Source organism: Ciconia boyciana, chromosome 13 (genome assembly GCF_034638445.1).
Source record: "Ciconia boyciana chromosome 13, ASM3463844v1, whole genome shotgun sequence".
NCBI lineage: Eukaryota > Metazoa > Chordata > Aves > Ciconiiformes > Ciconiidae > Ciconia > Ciconia boyciana.
In genome coordinates this window covers 10,044,248-10,062,568 of record NC_132946.1, presented here as the reverse complement: position 1 = coordinate 10,062,568, position 18,321 = coordinate 10,044,248, and the positions used below count along the sequence as shown (strand labels likewise).

Genomic DNA, 18,321 nt, shown 5'->3' with positions numbered 1-18,321 from the left:
AGAGTCACATATATGTAACACACGTATCTAACACCCAAGAGGCGATCCCACTGCATGATAGCTGAGTACGTAGTTCAACGTTAGAGTTCCCCTGCTGGGGCTATTCTGTATAGTGACCTGTAACTGTCATTCAAGTGTATCAAAAGTATGTTATATCATTAATAGAAATAAAAGTTGTGACCAGAGATGGTGTGGAACCCGAACGTCATCTGGAGTAAAGTTGGAACTTAAGCACCGCTGAAGAGCTGTCTGTTACAAGCACTATCACAGGTAGCGTTCGAAGTCATTAAGATACTGACTGGAAACACCAGAGTCCATTTGAACAATTTATTAGTATCCTCTTTTTTTACAAGTTTTAGAAAAAGAATCCCAGGATTTTGCCTCCTGTGTGTTTTCGCCTAGCCTCCTCATGGTCCATGATGCCAGCTGAGGTTGTCAGTACAATGTACCTGTTAAGAAAGAACAAATGTTTGGTTCATCGTTTTGTTCTACGCTCACGCAGAGCTGACAGCACTAACTTCATTTCTGTATGACAACAGTACGATCTGTTTCTGTAAGAATGGGCCTAATGGAAGTAAGATCAGGTTATCAGACAACGAGGAAGAAACTCCCCTCACAAGTACAACTCGGCAGCACACAAAGGACATCTATAGGCTTCTGTTCTCCAAATATTTGCATAAGACTCAGCTAGAAGTTTTCTGGCACATTCCCACTGTAAAGTCAGTTCAGCTATTGTAGCAGTAGCAACTCTATAGTTTCTAGACAAAGTCTGCTTCTATTTTAAGCATGCATTTTTCTTCAGAGCAGGTGGAGTTGCCATGGTGCCAGACAGCTCCTCACCTCTGAGCGCTTTGTGTCTCAGTGTTTTGAACAGTCTGCAATGATGCAGATGAACATCTGGATCCGGACTGACAACTGGAGCAGCCTTAGTCACTGCTAATGCCAACGTGTGGATTATCAGCATACTTCATCCACACAGCTTCATGTCTGAGAACCTCTTGTCCCACGACTCTATAAATACTCTTAAAAATCTCAATATGACAACACATACTAGTAAGCTATGTAGGTACAGCTAAAGCAAGCGGCTTATCACTGGAGCTTTAAGAACAGAAATGACAAGGAACTGTTAATCCTGCCTTTGACAGGACAGACTGGCTGAGCACCTGAAGACTCTTCTAGCTCTGTCATCCTGGTGCACTGAGATTTATTACTCTTGACTCAGTGAATTTCGGGAAGGAAAAATATACTGCATAACAGTAAGATTTTTTTATGTTTTGGAGGTTTGTTTAACAGAGGCTCCAAGTCTCTCATCAGTTAATATCTCATCAATTTATACACAATCAGGAAGTTTAAAGTAGTACGACCTACTTCCATTGACCTGCTAACTTACGTGACTCCTCCCCCACCTACAAATGGCCATTAATAAAATTAAAACGAGTAAGAGAAAAGTCCTATTTTCACGGTAAACTGTAGAAATGGTGAAACTAGGATTTACCAAAGCCAAGCAAAAACAAGTCCTTGCTTAGCAGTGGCCCCTCTAAACTGGTGAAAAAGAGCATCTATATGGAAGATGGATTTTTAGACTTTTATCTACCTCCAGACTGATCAGAGAGGAAAGGTGTCAGGCCAGTCTAACTCAGGCAGTATGAAAGCGTAATAAAACATGCCACATTTTTACATATGACACTGATTTAACTCTTCTCCATACTTACCCAAACTGACGTGAAGGCAGTAGGTTGTTCTGCCACTTTTCCAAATCCTTCAGCTGAACATCAAATCTGGGACTGATTACACCACACTATAAAACAGAATTCCATTAGAAACTGAAGAACTTTATAAACTGGATTTGCACATTTGTCATTCCAATTCACTGGATGAAGGAATTTAACAACTAAAATTAAAGTATTTTTGGCAGCAGAAGATTAGAATACAAAGAAGCACGCTCCATTACCTGTAATATAAAACAGCGCTTCCTCTCAGGTAAGTCGAGACTCTCGCACAGCTATTCAGCTGTTGTTTCCTTAGCCTTGCCTCCTCCTCCTCACCTAAATAGATTGACTTACACTGCTGCTGAAGCTAAACTAACAAATTAATGGCTAGACCTGGGAGAGCACAAGAGCATACTATAAACCACTAAAAGTTATTAAGCATCCTGCATCATCAAAAATCCTGCAATTACTCAGGGATATTCTACTTCTAGTCATCATGCACAGTTAGCAAAAAATACCTGTAGATTTTAAACAGGGAGAAATTAACACGCAGAAAAGTTATCCAAGTTTTCAGGTTAATCATATTACTTACTGACCATGACCACTACTACCACCTCCAGTTACCTTAATAAATATCCAAGAGCAAACCAGAAGCACACCTTCCTGCACTGATGGGCATTTTTCTGAACCAAACAGCTGTTCCTTTATTGCAACTATTGAGAGAAACATCATATCCAGTGGCACCCCGGAAGATCTGTCACAAAATCATCCCAGAAGAGTTCAAGGAACACTATACTCAGACCTGATATACATTATTTTTATTACAGACACATAACACTAATAATTTGGGTGGTGTCAGAATTCTCTGCCTACTGCACTCCGGCAATTTTCAGCTGCAATATTTGTTCATCATGGAGATAGCCCCCAACATATTCTGACCAAGTAATTCTTTTATTCCTTTACTAAAGAGCCACCTCTCTCACCTGAATAGCTTAATTGGAAACAATGATGCACAGGAAGTCATCACAGAACTAGAAAGCTCAATATTTTGAGACAAAAGCATTAAAAAATTTTCCAAAACACACACAAATACTTCATATGCTCCAGGAACTCAAAAAGCACTAATTAAAGTAAAATTCAACTTTCCCCCAACTGCAAGCACAGCCCATCTAGGGGCAGGAGAAAGGCTTGTCTTCTCAACATTTACAGGTATTAAACATCAAGTGGAAAACAACTCAGTTCCCATTTCTTAAGACAAGTCTTCTAGATAGCTTAAACACCAAAGAAACTGAGAAATCACTAGGTAGACAGAAAGCCTTTAAAGAGAGAGAAACACATAGAACTTGCAAGCAGACCTCCCTGAAAATTTCTTACCTATTCAGAGTTTAAAAGAAACGTAATGAGTCAACCATACCGTTATGAATCTAGAAAAATTAACAAGCATTTGGTAACCACTGATAATACCCATATTACTCTCATTTACACGGATTCAATAAATACCACCTTCTTTACAAGTAATTCTTTCAGAGCAGGAGCAGACAAACATAAGAAAAAAAAGTCTCATTTAAACAACTTCCTAGAGAACTGAATTCAGGAAGACAAATCCTACCTTGTTGAGTCTGCCTGTGAGATTGACAACAATCTTCCCAGCTCTGTGATCATCAATTATCTCAAATTCACCAATGTAACCTACAAAATATTAGCAAACAGACAAATCAAATATATCATACCTAGCTACGCTAACCCAACTCAATTAACTATGTTGTACAAAACTAGTTCAAGCACCTCGATTTACTTTTAGTCAAAAAGCACCTTAACACAACAGTATGCACAGAAACCACGAATGAGAAAAAAAGTCAGCGCTGTGCGCTCTAGACTTACCGTGCTTCATCATCACAGTTAAAAACCGGACGATTACTTTGGAGCACGGCCTAATGAGAACTTGGCGTTTCCCACGTTTCTCTGCATTGTTGATGCTTTTGAGAGCATCGGCTAGAACATTCATGCGCACCATGGTGCCTGCAGGGAAGAGGAGAGGCAGTTACGTACACCAGCTTTTCAGCACAGAAATACTGAGCAGCGCGTTTTAAGGCTAATTTTTGACCTTAAAGATCTAAGACTGACAAAAAGTTACGATAAACCTTAAAAAGCATTCTTAGGCTAAAAAGCAGATCAAATCACATACTCTGGTATGCTCAAGAGGATTCACAATTATCACGACAAGTTAGGAAATCTGACACGCTTATTTAAACTTGGCATTATCAACATGCACACACTAAGATTTAAAAACCACCATCTAGACAACATTTCATCAGTATGACACTTTTCCCAGGTGGATTGTTTTGGACCCAATTATGCAGTGTTAGCCCTGCTCAAAAACTAGGTCGTACATGCTATTAAATATAACAAATGCTTCTGGACTTGCTTATCTGCAAAGAAATTGCAGGATGCAAGCGCAACACAGCACTCTGAAAAGGAAACCAGGGATCAGCCCTTGCATTCCCGTGATAAAGACAAGCCCACCCGGACTACCACAAGGCATGACATGACTCGGTACTGTCACCCCACTTACTAACAGAGCCAGTGCACTGCCAGAAGCAGCCAGGAAAGCGCTCCTGACCTGGGCCACGGGGCCATTCCCCAGAAGACCAGGTCCTGCGGCACACGAGGGCTTTTGCCACTAAGCCAAGGACCCCCAAACGAGCAGGCCCGGCCAACTACCGCCCACAGGGCGAGTGCAAGCCAGACACCCCGTCCCGAGGGCCGCCTCCTCTCCCAGGGCCCAGCCCACCGTCCGCTCCCCAAGCCCTCCGCTACCTCCTCCCAGGCCTCGCCGCACGATCCTCGCTCCCCGAGATCCACAGACCCCGCGGCCCGGCTCCCCCGAGCCCTGCCCAGCCCAGCCTTCCACAGCACCAGCCCGGGCTCGGCTGCCGTGCCAGCCCCCGCCCTCGGCTCCCGCCCCGCATCTCTGCGGAGAGCGGAGCCACAGGCAGGAGGGTGCTTCCCCCCACCCTCCGCTCCGGAGGCTCCAGAGAGCGCTAGGAGAGACGCCGGCGGCTCAAAACGGGCCGGGCCGGTCGGGCGCTCCCTCGTGGCCCCGGCGAGGCGGGCAGCGGCGGCGGCGGGGCTCGGATGGGGCCGGGAGGCGGCGGATGGCAGCCGGGACGCAGCAGCACCCCCCACTCACCGGTGCAGCAAGATGGCGGAAAAGGAAGAGGCCGGGCGCCCGCGCGGGATTATGGGAGGGCCATGGGCGCGGGGTGGCGCGCGGCACCCCTCGAGATCTCGCGATATTTGGCGTCCCAGTCGGGAGGCGCCGCGCGCCAGGCCTGCTCTTCCCCATTGGCCGAGAGCCGCGCATCGCACTTCCGGAGCGACGCTGCTCCCCGGGTTCCCATAGCAACCAGAACGCTTCGCAATGGGCGGGGGGCACGGCGGGGCCGGAGGGCCATAAAGCGTGCCGCGGTCTTCAGCGGGCAGCGCAGGTGAAACGGGGGGGGGGGGGAAGAGAGAGACCTCCCGAAAACGGGGCGTCGGGAACCGGCTTCCGGGAGGGGAAAACCGGCAGAACACAACACCCAGACAGACCAGAGTCAACCCCAAACCAACGACAACAAACGAGGACATAGATGGTACCTTACTGCAGTTCTGCATTCTGGGGGGCGTTTTTTGTCCTCCTGTTCCTAATTTTTTTTTTTCCCACAAGGCAGAGCACCATAGAGGAATTCCTAACGTATTTGATTTCCAGTGAAGTTTCAATGGGGCCTCATACACTGGCGAACAGTGTAGCTACTCCACTTTGTGAGGAGTTACAGGAGGAAGCTGAAGGTCTGAGGTGAACAGTGCTGCACTAAGGGGATGGGTTGTGTTTCTACCGAATTTTAACTTAAGACAGGAACATGGCTCTCAGTAGTGCAACAGCAAATGTCCAGTACTCCAAACTCATGTTAACGTGGGGGTAGAGGGGCTGCCACCAACCCTCCCGAAGACAGCTCTGTGACGCTGCGCAGTGTCACTGCTTCTCTTTTCATATCCAGCATTTCTTCCAGCCACAGCCTGTGCCCGTTCAGTAGAGCGCTTTCAAAAGAACGGTTTCAAGATTGCACCATAGCATCTCCCCGCAGTTCAGATCTATCACAAGTTTTACCGATTGGGCCTGATTTGTCCACAGCCTCAGTCACTTCTACCAATGTTAATCAACTACAGGCAACATTACAGCCTTGCCCATCTGCAGCAGGAGCTGTCAGTGTACTGCCATGGCTGATAAAAGTTTTACTGTTCACAGTGAGCTATTCCAAACAAAAGGTTTTTCTGTTCGGACACTGTGCACGGACTGCCACATGGCACTAAAACCCCATCCCCAGCTCCCGTTCTTGATTGAAAGATGCATTTACACAATTTTCTGTACATTTGAAGAGCAAGACTTCAAGAAGTTTTTTTAGTCTGTATTTACCTATTCAACAGTTACAATAGACACTGAAGAGTTCATTTTAAAACAGTAAACTCTTAAAATGCATGAACACAGGTTTTAGCTTTTTGAAGAAAAAAAGTTCAGTTTTAAAAAAAGGAGGGAGAGGTCATAGAAAAGCACAAACAATTCAGGCTTATTTACAGAGACAAACCTAGCATATTCAAGGTGATTTTGTATACAGACAACAACATTCATAAAACCAAACATGCTACATGGCTCCATGACAACAGCAGTTTTTAGAACAATCAGCTGTTAAGGTAACACACCTTAACTCATTTTCTACAGTCTCAGTGCAATGAGTTGAAGTTTACACTACAGCTAAATAATGGAACTACAAATTTATATATTCCAGACCCCTATTCAACAGGTATACGCAGCCAAAAAAAGCAAACAGTTTCAGTGAGACAATGGGATCCCCTTCTGCAGTGATTTTGGGTATGCACCCTCAGCTATGATCATTCTTACTCAGCTAATTGTCCTCCTTCCACAAGAATCAGTAGTAACAAGCCTCCAAGTGTAAGCTTTCAGAACTGCCTTTCATACTTGCCACAGTCACAAATTAATGATCAGTGAAACTAACACAGTTACAGAAATGCTATCACGCATTACAGTTCTGCTGTTTCTTGAGTTGGGGTATTTATTCACAGGGCCTCTTAGTTTGGTGGAGACACTTCATAAGCTCCATACATCAAAGATCAGGATCTTTCATATAAGATCAGTTGCAGGCTGCAGAACCCTAGTCAGCACAGCAAGAGACACACAAACCCACAGCAGTTGCTAGAGTGACATTTTCACTTCATCAGGGAGCCAATACAAAAAAAAGCCAGTGAGCAATACAACTTCTATTGTCTTAATTACACGTTAATTACTCAAAACTGTTCCCAAGGAAATCTTTTACAAGAGCAAACAGCAGTTAAGTCTTCATTCATTTTTCTTTTCCTTGTGCTTGAGAAGTTTGTTTATCTCCCTTTTCGCCATTCCAACATACTTTGTAATGATCCCATGCTGGTTTAGTCCAGGAAACAGCAACAAGAAACTTACTAGAGAAGGGAAAAAAAAATCAAATTACTTAATACTCCTTTAGCAAGCTGCTGTCCCCTTGCAATTCCTTGCTTCCCTTAAGCCCCATTAACTGCTTGAAAACTGAGAAATATAACCCTGTGACAAAAAGAAAAAAATCACCACACTCATATAATAAAAAATTACTTCTACCAGCCTCATACCATTTCAGGCAGCGAACAAAAAAGTTACTTCTGTTTTGCATGTTGCAGACTTACCAATAAGATAGGTCAGAAAGAGATTGTGAACTTGCTGTCCAATCCAGGCAACCACAGCAAGAGAAAAAAGCATGGTCATGAAGTACTAAAAAATGAAAAGGGAACAGGTATCACAGATCTCTTGGGAATTCTACCCCTTCCCTTCAGTATCCAGCAACACTTCAACATTGAAAACTAACTTGAAGTCTGCTGGCTCTTCCACATGCGATACCTATGCATAGGCTTGTTAAAACAGATTACAGAGTCTACAACTGTATGTTCTCATTTATTTTCAGACCACCGGTTTTACAGGATGCCAGTTCTTTTCTGTCCAGATATCCCTTAGAGTCAGACTATGCCACCCCCATTGACACAACTTCAGCCTCACACAGTACCTGAAGCTGTTTCCAGGACAGTAAACTCAGTAGTTCACGTACCTAAGCTGACACCTTACCGAGATCTGGTTTTTTTTGGACAGTTCACGTACACTGGAAACAAGCCGTGTTTCCAAACATTGACCTATCCAAAGAAAGCCAGTTTAGCTTCATCTTAACATCAAGGGTATGCTCCTAACTGCACAGCATTGCAATTTTTGAAGTCATGTATCTTGCCACTCCAGGTTTGAGTAAGATGTAACTGGCATTAAGTCACAGCCAGAACTGCTGGTTCTTGTTTGAAATACCAGTTTATTCAGACACATGCCTTGCTAAAATACTCAAGACAAGACAAAACAAAATCTTAAGACAACAGAGGTGAACTCCTAGAACTCAATACCATTTTAGGCTTCTCTTCCTTCAGTGTGAAGAGACGTTTCCACCAGCCAACAATTCGGCGACGCGATTTTACCAAATTGCTGCAAATCTCATGAAATCTTTGCTGCTGTTCTGTAGTCCTTTTATTAAAGAAAAAAGCCAGAAATAAGAATTCAAGTTTTCATCTGAAATTTTAAAAGTCTCCCATGGTATTTTTCCAGCAGTAGAAATTTATCCAGTACTTATCCTGGCATTTGCTTCACTTAGTTTTATACCTTACCTTTATTGAGCATTGTAATGTAATTGCCCGTGTAATTTTTCTGTACAATGACTCTCAAATTGACTCCCAAAGAGCAAGCACATTCAAACCAGAAGACCATCGATTTTAATCTGATACCAGTGTGATACACACAAGTAATACACACCTGATACCAGTGTGTATTACTTCGGCTTTTATGTTGGTTCCTTATCAGACAAGAACATTTATCCACTAGTCATCTTAAAGCAGATATACTAAAATTTACTTTTAACTCAAAATTTAGTTCAAATAAGGTTCTTCTCCAGTTTACTGTTTCTATATATGCCTTGCCCTTCTTCAAATCTGTTTCAATCACTTATGATCACATTAATACTCTCTGCATTACTCTTTTCCTTCATCATATTTACTACTACCACTCTTTCCAAACACATAATCCAATACCCTTCTTCATAATTTTAGTTCTCAGTATCTATTATCCATTAATTACTAAAAACTAGTTTTGCAGAATTAACTAGCATCCTTAATGGAGAGCAAAGAATGTGCCTATCTTTGAAAAAAATCTCATTTTTCTAGAAGAGAAGGAACAATACAGGTATGTTGTAGTAGTTATCTTTCAAGAAAAAAAGAAGAAAGAAGGACATCTTACTAGTGTCCTCACTTCACGTATTATAGAGATTGCCGATTTCTTATTACAATGACTCTGTAAAATAATCATTTGATATTTGCAAGTCAGATACCCATTTCGATAAAGTTCATAATTTATTTACACTCAATAAACTGTTTTAATTCAAGCTTCCTCACCATTTATTAGAGCCAAAGATTCTAGGTGCAAGAGCAGGAACAAGATAATCAGCCAAACAGAGGAACATAACGAAACAGGAGACGCCTGAAAGAACTGATGGGTCCAAGTAGTAGATCATCCTGCAGGAAGAAGATAACAGACGTCATTTCTGGATGCTCAGACTGCTAAATACTAGACATATTTAGTCACCTCTTCAGATTGGCTCAGGACTTCAAACAGTAGACCTAGCCTCTTGCCCACCCTCAAAAAAATTTTCGAATTTGCTCCTATTACTAATAAAAAGAGGTTTAAGTACTTCAACACTATTACAAAGAAATACAGATTTAAAATACTATTTCCTTAATGTACTAGATAAGAAAATGCTACAATACAGCAACCATAGTATGAAGTTCAGTAGAAGTAAAAATTCATCAGTATTGCTCTCTCAGAGGTTGACAGCTTAACACTGACTGGGGGATGAGGATGAGTGGGTGAACATATGCAATAAACAGGTAGAGTGAAAGCTCTTAATCTTGTTGGTTCTTAAGCAAGTCACAGAATTCAGATCCACTACAGGTTCTCATTTGCTCTGTCTCACCCATGAGAGCTAACCAGACCTGTTCTGGACAAGGAGCCATAAGTCTCCAATTAGGACAGTGTTGTGCTTTTACATATTAAGTGTGCCATCACTCAAATACAGCAGTATGGGTACTGGACAAGAAGTAGCTCATCTCATAAGTGTCTGTTAATGCTCAGCTGTGCCCCGTGCTACTTATTTGCACTTAACAGAACTTCCTGAACATTGAAGTAATAAAAGTAAAGAAATGACACAGTCCATTACAGGGTCAGTCTTTCTATACATCTGCACAGTGCTAGTTCAAGTTCATTTTTGGTGAAGTACCAATTCAGAATCTGAAGTAGTTCTGTCTATTTCCTCAAAGTATTATTCAACACAAGATCTTTTCTGCTATAATCACAGAATTTGTAAGAGAATACCCTGAAGTTCATGCAATTACTTCTTTTAAAAAAGTTACTTTTCAGTTTCATTTGATTTCCATGCTCCTCACCTCCCTTGAAGACCATAAAATTTATATTAGCCAGAAGACCGATTATCCCTGCCTCACCTCCTTCAACATTTATTTTTGTAACTCCCCTCTTCTCCTTACTCGAAAAACACATGCAACTGGCAAACTCTGCAGCTGGCATGGACACTTATCCATACAAGGCAGGTTGGGGTCATCTTAACTGCTGCCATGTTACATAAAAGCATGTGCCTCCAGCAAGCCAGTTCTGTATCTCCAATCCAGGGGCAGGCAACATCCTCCCACCCTGTTGACTGAAAGTTACCTGCAGTCTTTCCTTTTCCTCCTTTCTCAAAGGACAAGACAGAGAATGTAAAAAACCAAGTTGTGCAAAACTGACTGAACTCATCCTAAACACCACACCAAACATGCAGAATAGGAAAGTTTGTCCTATGGAAACAAGTCTTCCATAACGCTATTGCTGTTGGTTTGGGGGAAAAAAGCCAAAGGAAAGAACCAGATTTGACCAAGAAGCAGGATACAAAGGATGAGGGCAGAATATGAACACACCAATGAAGAACGCACAGCTGAGCATGGTAAAAAACTACAGCAACCATTGCTGGCAAACAGCTGACAAACAGAAAGCACTGCCCCCCCAGAACAGGATGTGACTCGTGTTACTTCCTGTTCTCAATACTTGAAGTTTTTCTTTTCAACGAAGTTCACACGCATTCAGAAACAGAACCTGGAGTAAGAGCCTTCCTATTAGATTTTTAAAGACGTCTTACTAATTTACTTAATGGGTTTGCTACCTGCCATGAAAAGTGCAATGATGTTCTAGGCTCCCTCCACGAGCTACTTACAGAAAAGAAAAGGAAACAACACTCATCAGTGCCAGAGGAAACCAAGCTCTCTCCCAGCGAAGAACTTTATCGGTCATCAAAATCACTTCTCCCCATCCTTGCAACTGCTCTTCCAAGCTAGCAGTTTCTGCAGCCTACACAAAAAGAGAAGAAGAGAAGAGAACTCTTATTACTAACCAGAGTATCAAATTAATTCCCACACTCGAAGTAGCTAAAAAAAGCGTCATAATTGAAGACCCCAGTCACAAACCTTTCTGAGTAATTACACTACTACTAATAATGTAAGTTTTGTACTAAGATATGGCACTGTAGCAGTGACACTTTAAAACAGTCAAGATCCTAACAAAGTAGCAGGATATGTTATTAGACCAAATGATGCCTCCTCCCAGATTTTGCCAAGGTGTTTTCCCCCAGTCTCGCATTTACAGTACTCCCTCGCCCCAGATTAGAAGAAAGTCAGGTTTTAGCTAAAACCTCTCAAGTTTTCAGTGTCAACATCTGGAAAATTGCAACATGAGAACTATTTAAAATATATGTGTTTTCAAAGACAACTCTACCACATGAAACCAAAGCTTTCTAGTTGCTGTCCAACACCAATTTTTTATTATGTGGAAGATGGATAAAAACTCAGAATCCACAGTAGAGGAAAGTTACCCAACTGATCACGTTTGGACTGCAAAGAAAGTTTTTCTGAAGGTTGCCCAAGACAGTGATCAGGCAGCCTTTAAACTCCTCTTCCTATATTATTCCTACATTCCTCCCTACACATCTTCTGAACTTAGGCCCTATCTGCTCTGGCATCAGCTTGCTAAGCAGTTCACCTGAGGTGTTCCACATTTAACACAGCTTAATAGCTTCCCCTCAGCAGGACAAGGTATCTCAGAGATTACAAAACTCAGGTAACCATGAACAGAACCAATTACTGCCCAAGTAGTAAGAGGTGAAAAGTCATCAAGCCCTGCACATGTGCTGTGCAGAGACAGCAGAGCAGGTTTCATTCTCAAGTGTGTGCTACACTTACCTCAAATGAGAAGCCTGATACCACTAGAAAAACAAGGACAGCTGAGTGCAGCTATCATGGTAAAGCATATTTTTCTTGTGTGATTCCATTGGAAGCTATTTGAAAACTACAGTTCAGGACAAAAAAAAAAAGAGTAGAAAACTATCTGACATGCTACTGAACACCTTCCAGTTATCATATCTATTTCATGTTATAAACACAAACTGTCACATGGAGGGGAAAAAAAAAAAAGCTGCATTTCTCCAGAAGACTTTTTATGACAAACTGTTTTGCTTTATTACCTCTGGCTGTCTGCATTTAACATCACAGCCAAGAGAAAATTTAATGGGAAACAGAGTGGAATATAACAGTGTTATTAATAGCAGCCTGCCTCTGTCAGCCTAGAAGACAACTATTGTAAGTTGTTTTGGCAGAAAAAACTTAAGTCAGCTTTTGTCAACACCATCTTCATTCCACAGCCTATCCATCAAAAAGTGTTTTTTCCTTTAATCAAACAACATGAAGTTTCCATAAATATGAACTTCTGCTCCGAAAGGGACATCTCTCCCGAACATTGCACGTATTTTTGGCAATATAGTTCCGTGCAATTTTTCTGCAGAAATTCGAAGCTCCCTTCCACCTCTGCGCTACCGACAGGCTCTCTCTGCATCTCCCGGCTGTGCAGCTTCCTGCGGCGAGAAAGGGCGCTGACCAATAACGCACTCAAAAGCCTCCCCTCTTCAACCCCTTCACGCGCTTTTACAGCGATTTTCCCATTTCCCCTGGCAGCCGTTTACAGAGATAAACTAACAGACGGTTACAGAGATAAACACACAAACCCTTGGATTTATTCAAGTTTTTAAGTATTCAAGCCCACCCTTGACATATTTAAGTTAAGCTAATCATCCAGCTCCTGCCACTCTCCTGCACCGTGGAAGCATTCGATAACACAGCCAAAGAACGTCGAGACACACAGACACGAATATTAAACGTAAGCCCTGCACATCAGGTAACGCCAGGTATTATTACGAGCTCCGGCCTAGGAGCAGCAGAGCAACAGCCGTGCCCGCTCCCAGGGACGGCACGGCACAGCACACACAGCAGCCTCGTCAAACCCAGCCCCCGCCAGGCCCCAGGGCATAAGCCCATCCTTGCACAGGAGCCTTTTAGAAGCAAAAGCGAGCGCGGGGAGGCAATTCCCCCGCGCTTCACAAGGTCGGGGGCCGAGGAGGCCCTCGCCAGGCGCCGCGGGCAGGCCTGGCTCCCCCGCCTCCCCCAGCGCCGTCAGGGCCGAGCGGCCGCCAGCCCTTCCCCAGCCACCGGCAGACAGAGCACCCCCCCGCCGCCAGCCCCCGAAGGGGTGACTCGCCCCGCCGCCCGCCCGCCCTCACCAGCTGGTAGACGCTGTTGTTGTCACCCTCCGCCATCTTGCACAGCCCGAGCACCGCTACGCCCGCGCCGGCCGCGCCCTCCCGCACCGCGCCGCGCCACCGCCTTTTATAGCCTCCGCGGCCCCTCTCGGCATTCTGATTGGCCTTCTCGAAACTCAGCGCGGGCCAATCGCAGAGCTTCTGCCGCGCCCCATCGACAGCCGGTTGGCTGGTGGGATTAGACTGGCGACAGCCGCCCAATCGGCGTGGGGCCTCCGCGCCTCCTCCCCCTCCCTCCGTCGCAATGCGACTGCCACAGGAGCGGGCGCTGGGGCCCGGCTGCCGCGGGGTGCGGTGGCGGGGCGGGGGTCCGGCGGGGCGGGGGTCCGGCCGGGGCGGGGGTCCCGGCGGGGGTCCGGCCGGGGCGGGGGTCCCGGCGGGGCGGGTGGCGGAGGCGGCCCTGCTCGGTGGCGGGCGCGGCCGAGGCGGCCTGGGGCGAGCCGGCGGCGCGTGCGCCAGGCGAGCGTTGGTGTCGGTGTGGCGCGGCCGTTGCCCGTCAGGCTGTGAGGAAGCCCGCCGGAGGGCCGCCTCGGCTGAGGAGGGCGGGCCAGCAACCCAGCCGTCGGCACAGGAGTGGTAACACAGCCACCTCCCCACCGGGACTTTCAAGGATAAGGCTTTTATTATGAAAAGGTTGACCCGTATAACCTGAACGTGTGATTATTAGGAGGCAAAGAAGTAAAAGGTTATGTGCTGTCTAAAAAAATGTTACCTTTTCTTGACGTACATCATGTGTAGATGTCCTACAAGCTAGACAGAGCCTTCTGATCGAGAATGTTTCGAGGCTAATAAATAGACCGTTATTGCTGGAATAACATGGCACCGAGGCACTCACCAACAAACTTTCTTTGACTTAAAGTTTTGCTGTTTTTCCAGCACAGCTATTTATTTATTGCATGTGACCAACGTGAAGCAGCTGGCCTGTCAGCTGTGGACAGCAGAATCCACGGGTACAGGATTTCCAGATTACCACACAGGAAACAGATGAAACAACTCCGAGCTTCACGGGAAGGTTCTCCAGCTCTGACCACCACCGCTGCCTGACCTAGCTATGATAAATACCATGCATCCAACTACTTGCTTTATTTTTTTCAGGCGCTGTAGCAGCATTGGAATAAACACAGGAGAAAAGCACTAGGATATAAATATTTTTTCTGACTCAACTTCCTAAATGTTTGTCACCCATGTTAACGAGCTTAATCACAATCCCTAGGATGTAATGCAATTCCAAAATGAGGGCAAAGACGACAACATTTCTGGCACCAAAACTGCAATACTTTCCCAACCCAGCTCGCCAGCTTGATGGAGAGGAAAAAGAGGAGTAGGGATGAAACCGTAAAAGCAAAAACATGTCTGTACTGAATTGTTTGATCTTCTACATGGTGCTTTTCAGACTCATTCAAGATTGTATGTAAAGAATAGATACTTCACTGAACAACTTTCAAGTTCATTTACATGTTGCTAAAAGCTAAGAGTATTTTTGTGTACCGTTTTGCAGAGAGGGGCAGAGGGAAAAGCGAGCCTTGCTGCCCTCGCTGCCCAGAAACACCAGAGGAGATGCGCCATCACACTGCAGAGAACAGGACAGCGTGGGGCCCTGCCACACTACTCGACACCCCCCTCCCTGAGCAGCCAGGCCTTTTGAAGCACAATGCAAAATGAAAAAAAAACGTGTGCATATACATATACATGCATATGTATATTTATAAATTTCGTTGTTAAAATCAGAATCCTAATGTAGAAGGCAGAGAATGGTAATAGCAGTAGCTCAGTGTAGAAAACTATTAATCACCTCCCATACATTAAGTGAGCTATAGAAAGCCAGTTGTTTTCTGTATGCTTCAATATATGACACAGATCATGCTGCAATGTGATGAATTCTTCCTACGCTGAGATTCTCTTAGCAGATTCACAGAAAATTAAATGCCCAAGCTAACTTCAAAGCACCTTTAAAAGCAGTTTAATTGGTCTGTGCACGTAGAACAGACAGAGACACAGATCTTACGTTAAGCCTCCACCCATCCATCATACCTAATTTAATAAATGCATCTCAAACTTTTTTCTTATGCTACTAATAAAAAAATTAGTCTGATAGATGGCAAAACTGCTCTAATCAGCAATGCATTTAAGTACATACAATACTAGTTTTATGTAATATATATTTTCAATGAAATTCTTTAAAACATTAATAGTATACTCATGAATAACTATTTTTCACTAAAGAAAAAAACCACATGCATGCAATAATTGGGTATTGTGTTAAGCAAGCAAAAGATGGATGGCAGGTATCAAACTTTTTTCCTAGTCCAACTCTTTAATGCATAAAGGGGTGTGTCGGCTAATTTTAGGAAAAGCTTGCAAAAAAAAAAGGGGTGGGTGGGGAAGCAAAGAAATCTTTGGAGTACTTGAGTGTGCTAAAACAGGATGGCCAAATGTACTAGGCACAGAACACATCAATGAATAATTGAAGCAAATTAACCTTAAGGACTACAGCATTTAGAAAAATGGAGCTTTAACCTCTCCAATCCCCTCCAGTATTTCTGAAGTCATATTTTTATATGGTGCTTTTCATTCAGGTATCACAGAGCAGTTAACAGGATAAATAGTACTTGATCAGGCTAGTGTATCAGAGGGTGGACAGCACTACGTGGCGTCACAGGGCCGGGGCTGATGGCTGCTGCAGTTCCCACAACGGAGTTCGTGCAGTGAAACACCCTCCTTTCCCCGCAAGGTAACCTCACGCTAGCATTGTCGCCAATGCTTTTATAGATGTCTCATTCATTTTTCCTTGGAAAACTAGCTCCCTCCCTCCGATTTGTGTCTGATTTATAGGAGACTTGAGTCTTTTACAGATATTTGAAAAATTACAGACAAAATGTATTACTATGTAAATAGACTAATCACTGAAGGCAAAACTAATTATTTCAAAGGAAAAACGGACCACGAAGTCCCTGCAAAGTACCAAAATAATTTCTGTTAACTGTACATATCTGCTATAATTTCAGTTATAGTAACTTGACACTGCATTATTCCACCAAAATAATCTAAGACACCACTAATGACTCCAGTTTGTTTAAGACATCCCAGTAACCCGTTTGGTAGAGCAGTGCTCACATCCTGGCTTTTCAGAGGGGAGCAGGAGGAGAGGCACGCTAGTAACTGGGTTTTCAAAGGGTTAAGAGCATTTCAACCACTATGCTATATAATTGGGAAGGGGCAACAACGTAAAAGTGACGAGCATACTTTCAATTTGACTTTGAGAGATTTATAGCATGATCCCTTGGTTAACATTTACTGCAGGTGAGCATCATGCAAAAAATTGCCATCAGCAGAACAGTTTGACTTCCATAGCTTCAGCTGATTTGTGTGTATTTACAAAGATCTGGTTCTAGATTTGCATTATTCTAGGTCTGACTTACTGCAGAAAAAAAGTAAGTGTCTCAGTTTTAATGAAAAAAATGAAGTAACCTTGTGTCTTTATAAGAAACACATTATCTTTTAAAAGATAATGTAACTAATGCAGTCTCATTTAACATGCAAGATGCACGCAGAGAATCTACATTTTGGGTTTAACCCAGACTGTACCAATTTGCCATGTTGTCAACATGTACCAAGGAAAATGCATCAGCACACAAAAGCTGATGGTCCCACTAACTCCTAAGCATGTGAGCTGTCTCCTCAACATTAGTTATGCAAATTTAAGTCTCTGTAGAATCCTGCTCTAATTTGAGATTTGTTTTGTATTTGTTTGTATTTGGCATTTTATTCTCCCCCGCAATTTTCACAGCCACAAGTAGTTTTGCTTAGAAGGAAATTCTGCATACATATTCTGTTTTTTTTAAAACTTTATTAAATTACGCAGTAAGAACCCATCTCCACACAAGTGTTTCATTTCTGGATAGCAGAGGTATAATACATGAGCCACAAGTGAGTGCATTACCCCTCCCTTCCCCCCAGCTTCCAAGAAATAAAACAGCATGTATAATACACTCTTGTTACTATGGTACTCCAAACAGATTGTTCATAAGGTTATTTTTAACTGGAGAAAAATAAAAAGGACCAACAGTGTCAAGTGTCTTGTTCTGCATATGAATGTTCCTCACTGCAACATTCAAACACCTTCTTTCTTGCAATGCATGGCGTGGCAGAGGGTTCAGGAAGCAATGGCAGTGGAATGCATTTGCACGGGTATCATTAGATATAAAGCCTGTGACTTCCCTAGAGTTAATCAGGCAATCAGAATGCAAAAAAGGCCATGTGTCTGTGGAAAATTCTTACACTTCAAAGTGCATGTCCACGAAAAATTGGCAACAGAGGAGAAAGTGAATTCTAAGAGCTACTGAGGAGGCAGAGCAGTTAGCATAGTGCAAATACTGAAAATAATACAAGTTTGTCCATTACTTATGCTTGGTGTTAATTTATGTTATCTGAAAATTACTAGCCAAGCTTTCTACTCAGATGAACTGCTGCAAATCCATCCAATTAAATGAATTTTATGCCAGTAGTGGGCTTGGCTCAAATCCTTTAATACTTAGATTTTGATTGAAAAAATAAAGTATTTAAAGTGTGGTTTTACTCTGAAAAGTAACTAAAATGGCATAAAGGATCTTCCCGTCTATCGTTTTCCAGCAACTGTGCGTAATGAATTCACCAAGTTTATAAAAGAGAAACTTTTTATACATAGCTACACAAATTTATCTGGGTTGAGAACACCAGTGTGCATTTCTGCTTCAGCTACCAGCACCTGTAAGATTCTGTAGTTGTAACTGCATTGT

At 43.3% G+C, this 18,321-nt stretch overlaps 2 protein-coding genes across 2 annotated transcripts; both read right to left on the bottom strand.

The window, feature by feature from the left end:
• Positions 1-313: 313 nt before the first annotated feature.
• On the bottom strand, positions 314-5,035 carry RPS15A (ribosomal protein S15a). Its single transcript, XM_072878266.1, has 5 exons — positions 4,900-5,035; positions 3,591-3,728; positions 3,319-3,398; positions 1,713-1,798; positions 314-449 (listed from the first exon to the last, which is right to left on the bottom strand). The coding sequence occupies exons 2-5, from the start codon at positions 3,721-3,723 to the stop codon at positions 356-358; spliced, it is 393 nt and encodes a 130-aa protein (XP_072734367.1). The 5' UTR covers positions 3,724-3,728; positions 4,900-5,035; the 3' UTR covers positions 314-355.
• A 1,107-nt stretch (positions 5,036-6,142) lies between these two features.
• ARL6IP1 (ARL6 interacting reticulophagy regulator 1) lies at positions 6,143-13,658 on the bottom strand. The gene is made up of 6 exons (XM_072878262.1): positions 13,508-13,658; positions 11,117-11,250; positions 9,252-9,371; positions 8,214-8,331; positions 7,461-7,545; positions 6,143-7,223 (listed from the first exon to the last, which is right to left on the bottom strand). Exons 1-6 carry the CDS (start codon positions 13,541-13,543, stop codon positions 7,105-7,107), a joined length of 612 nt encoding a protein of 203 aa, XP_072734363.1. The 5' UTR covers positions 13,544-13,658; the 3' UTR covers positions 6,143-7,104.
• Positions 13,659-18,321: the final 4,663 nt, after the last annotated feature.

Bases quoted from the DNA above. Each gene is read 5' to 3' on its own strand.
- RPS15A (XM_072878266.1), bottom strand. From the start codon at position 3,723: ATGGTGCGCATGAATGTTCTAGCCGATGCTCTCAAAAGCATCAACAAT. The intron at 3,399-3,590 runs GTAAGTCTAGAG...AATATTTTGTAG, and splicing joins AACTGTGATGATGAAGCACG to GTTACATTGGTGAATTTGAG. The intron at 1,799-3,318 runs GTAGGATTTGTC...TCTGTTTTATAG, and splicing joins TCACAGGCAGACTCAACAAG to TGTGGTGTAATCAGTCCCAG.
- ARL6IP1 (XM_072878262.1), bottom strand. From the start codon at position 13,543: ATGGCGGAGGGTGACAACAACAGCGTCTACCAGCTG. The intron at 11,251-13,507 runs GTGAGGGCGGGC...CTTTTTGTGTAG, and splicing joins ACAACAGCGTCTACCAGCTG to GCTGCAGAAACTGCTAGCTT. The intron at 9,372-11,116 runs GTAAGTAGCTCG...TTCTTCCTGCAG, and splicing joins GTTGTTTCCTTTTCTTTTCT to GATGATCTACTACTTGGACC.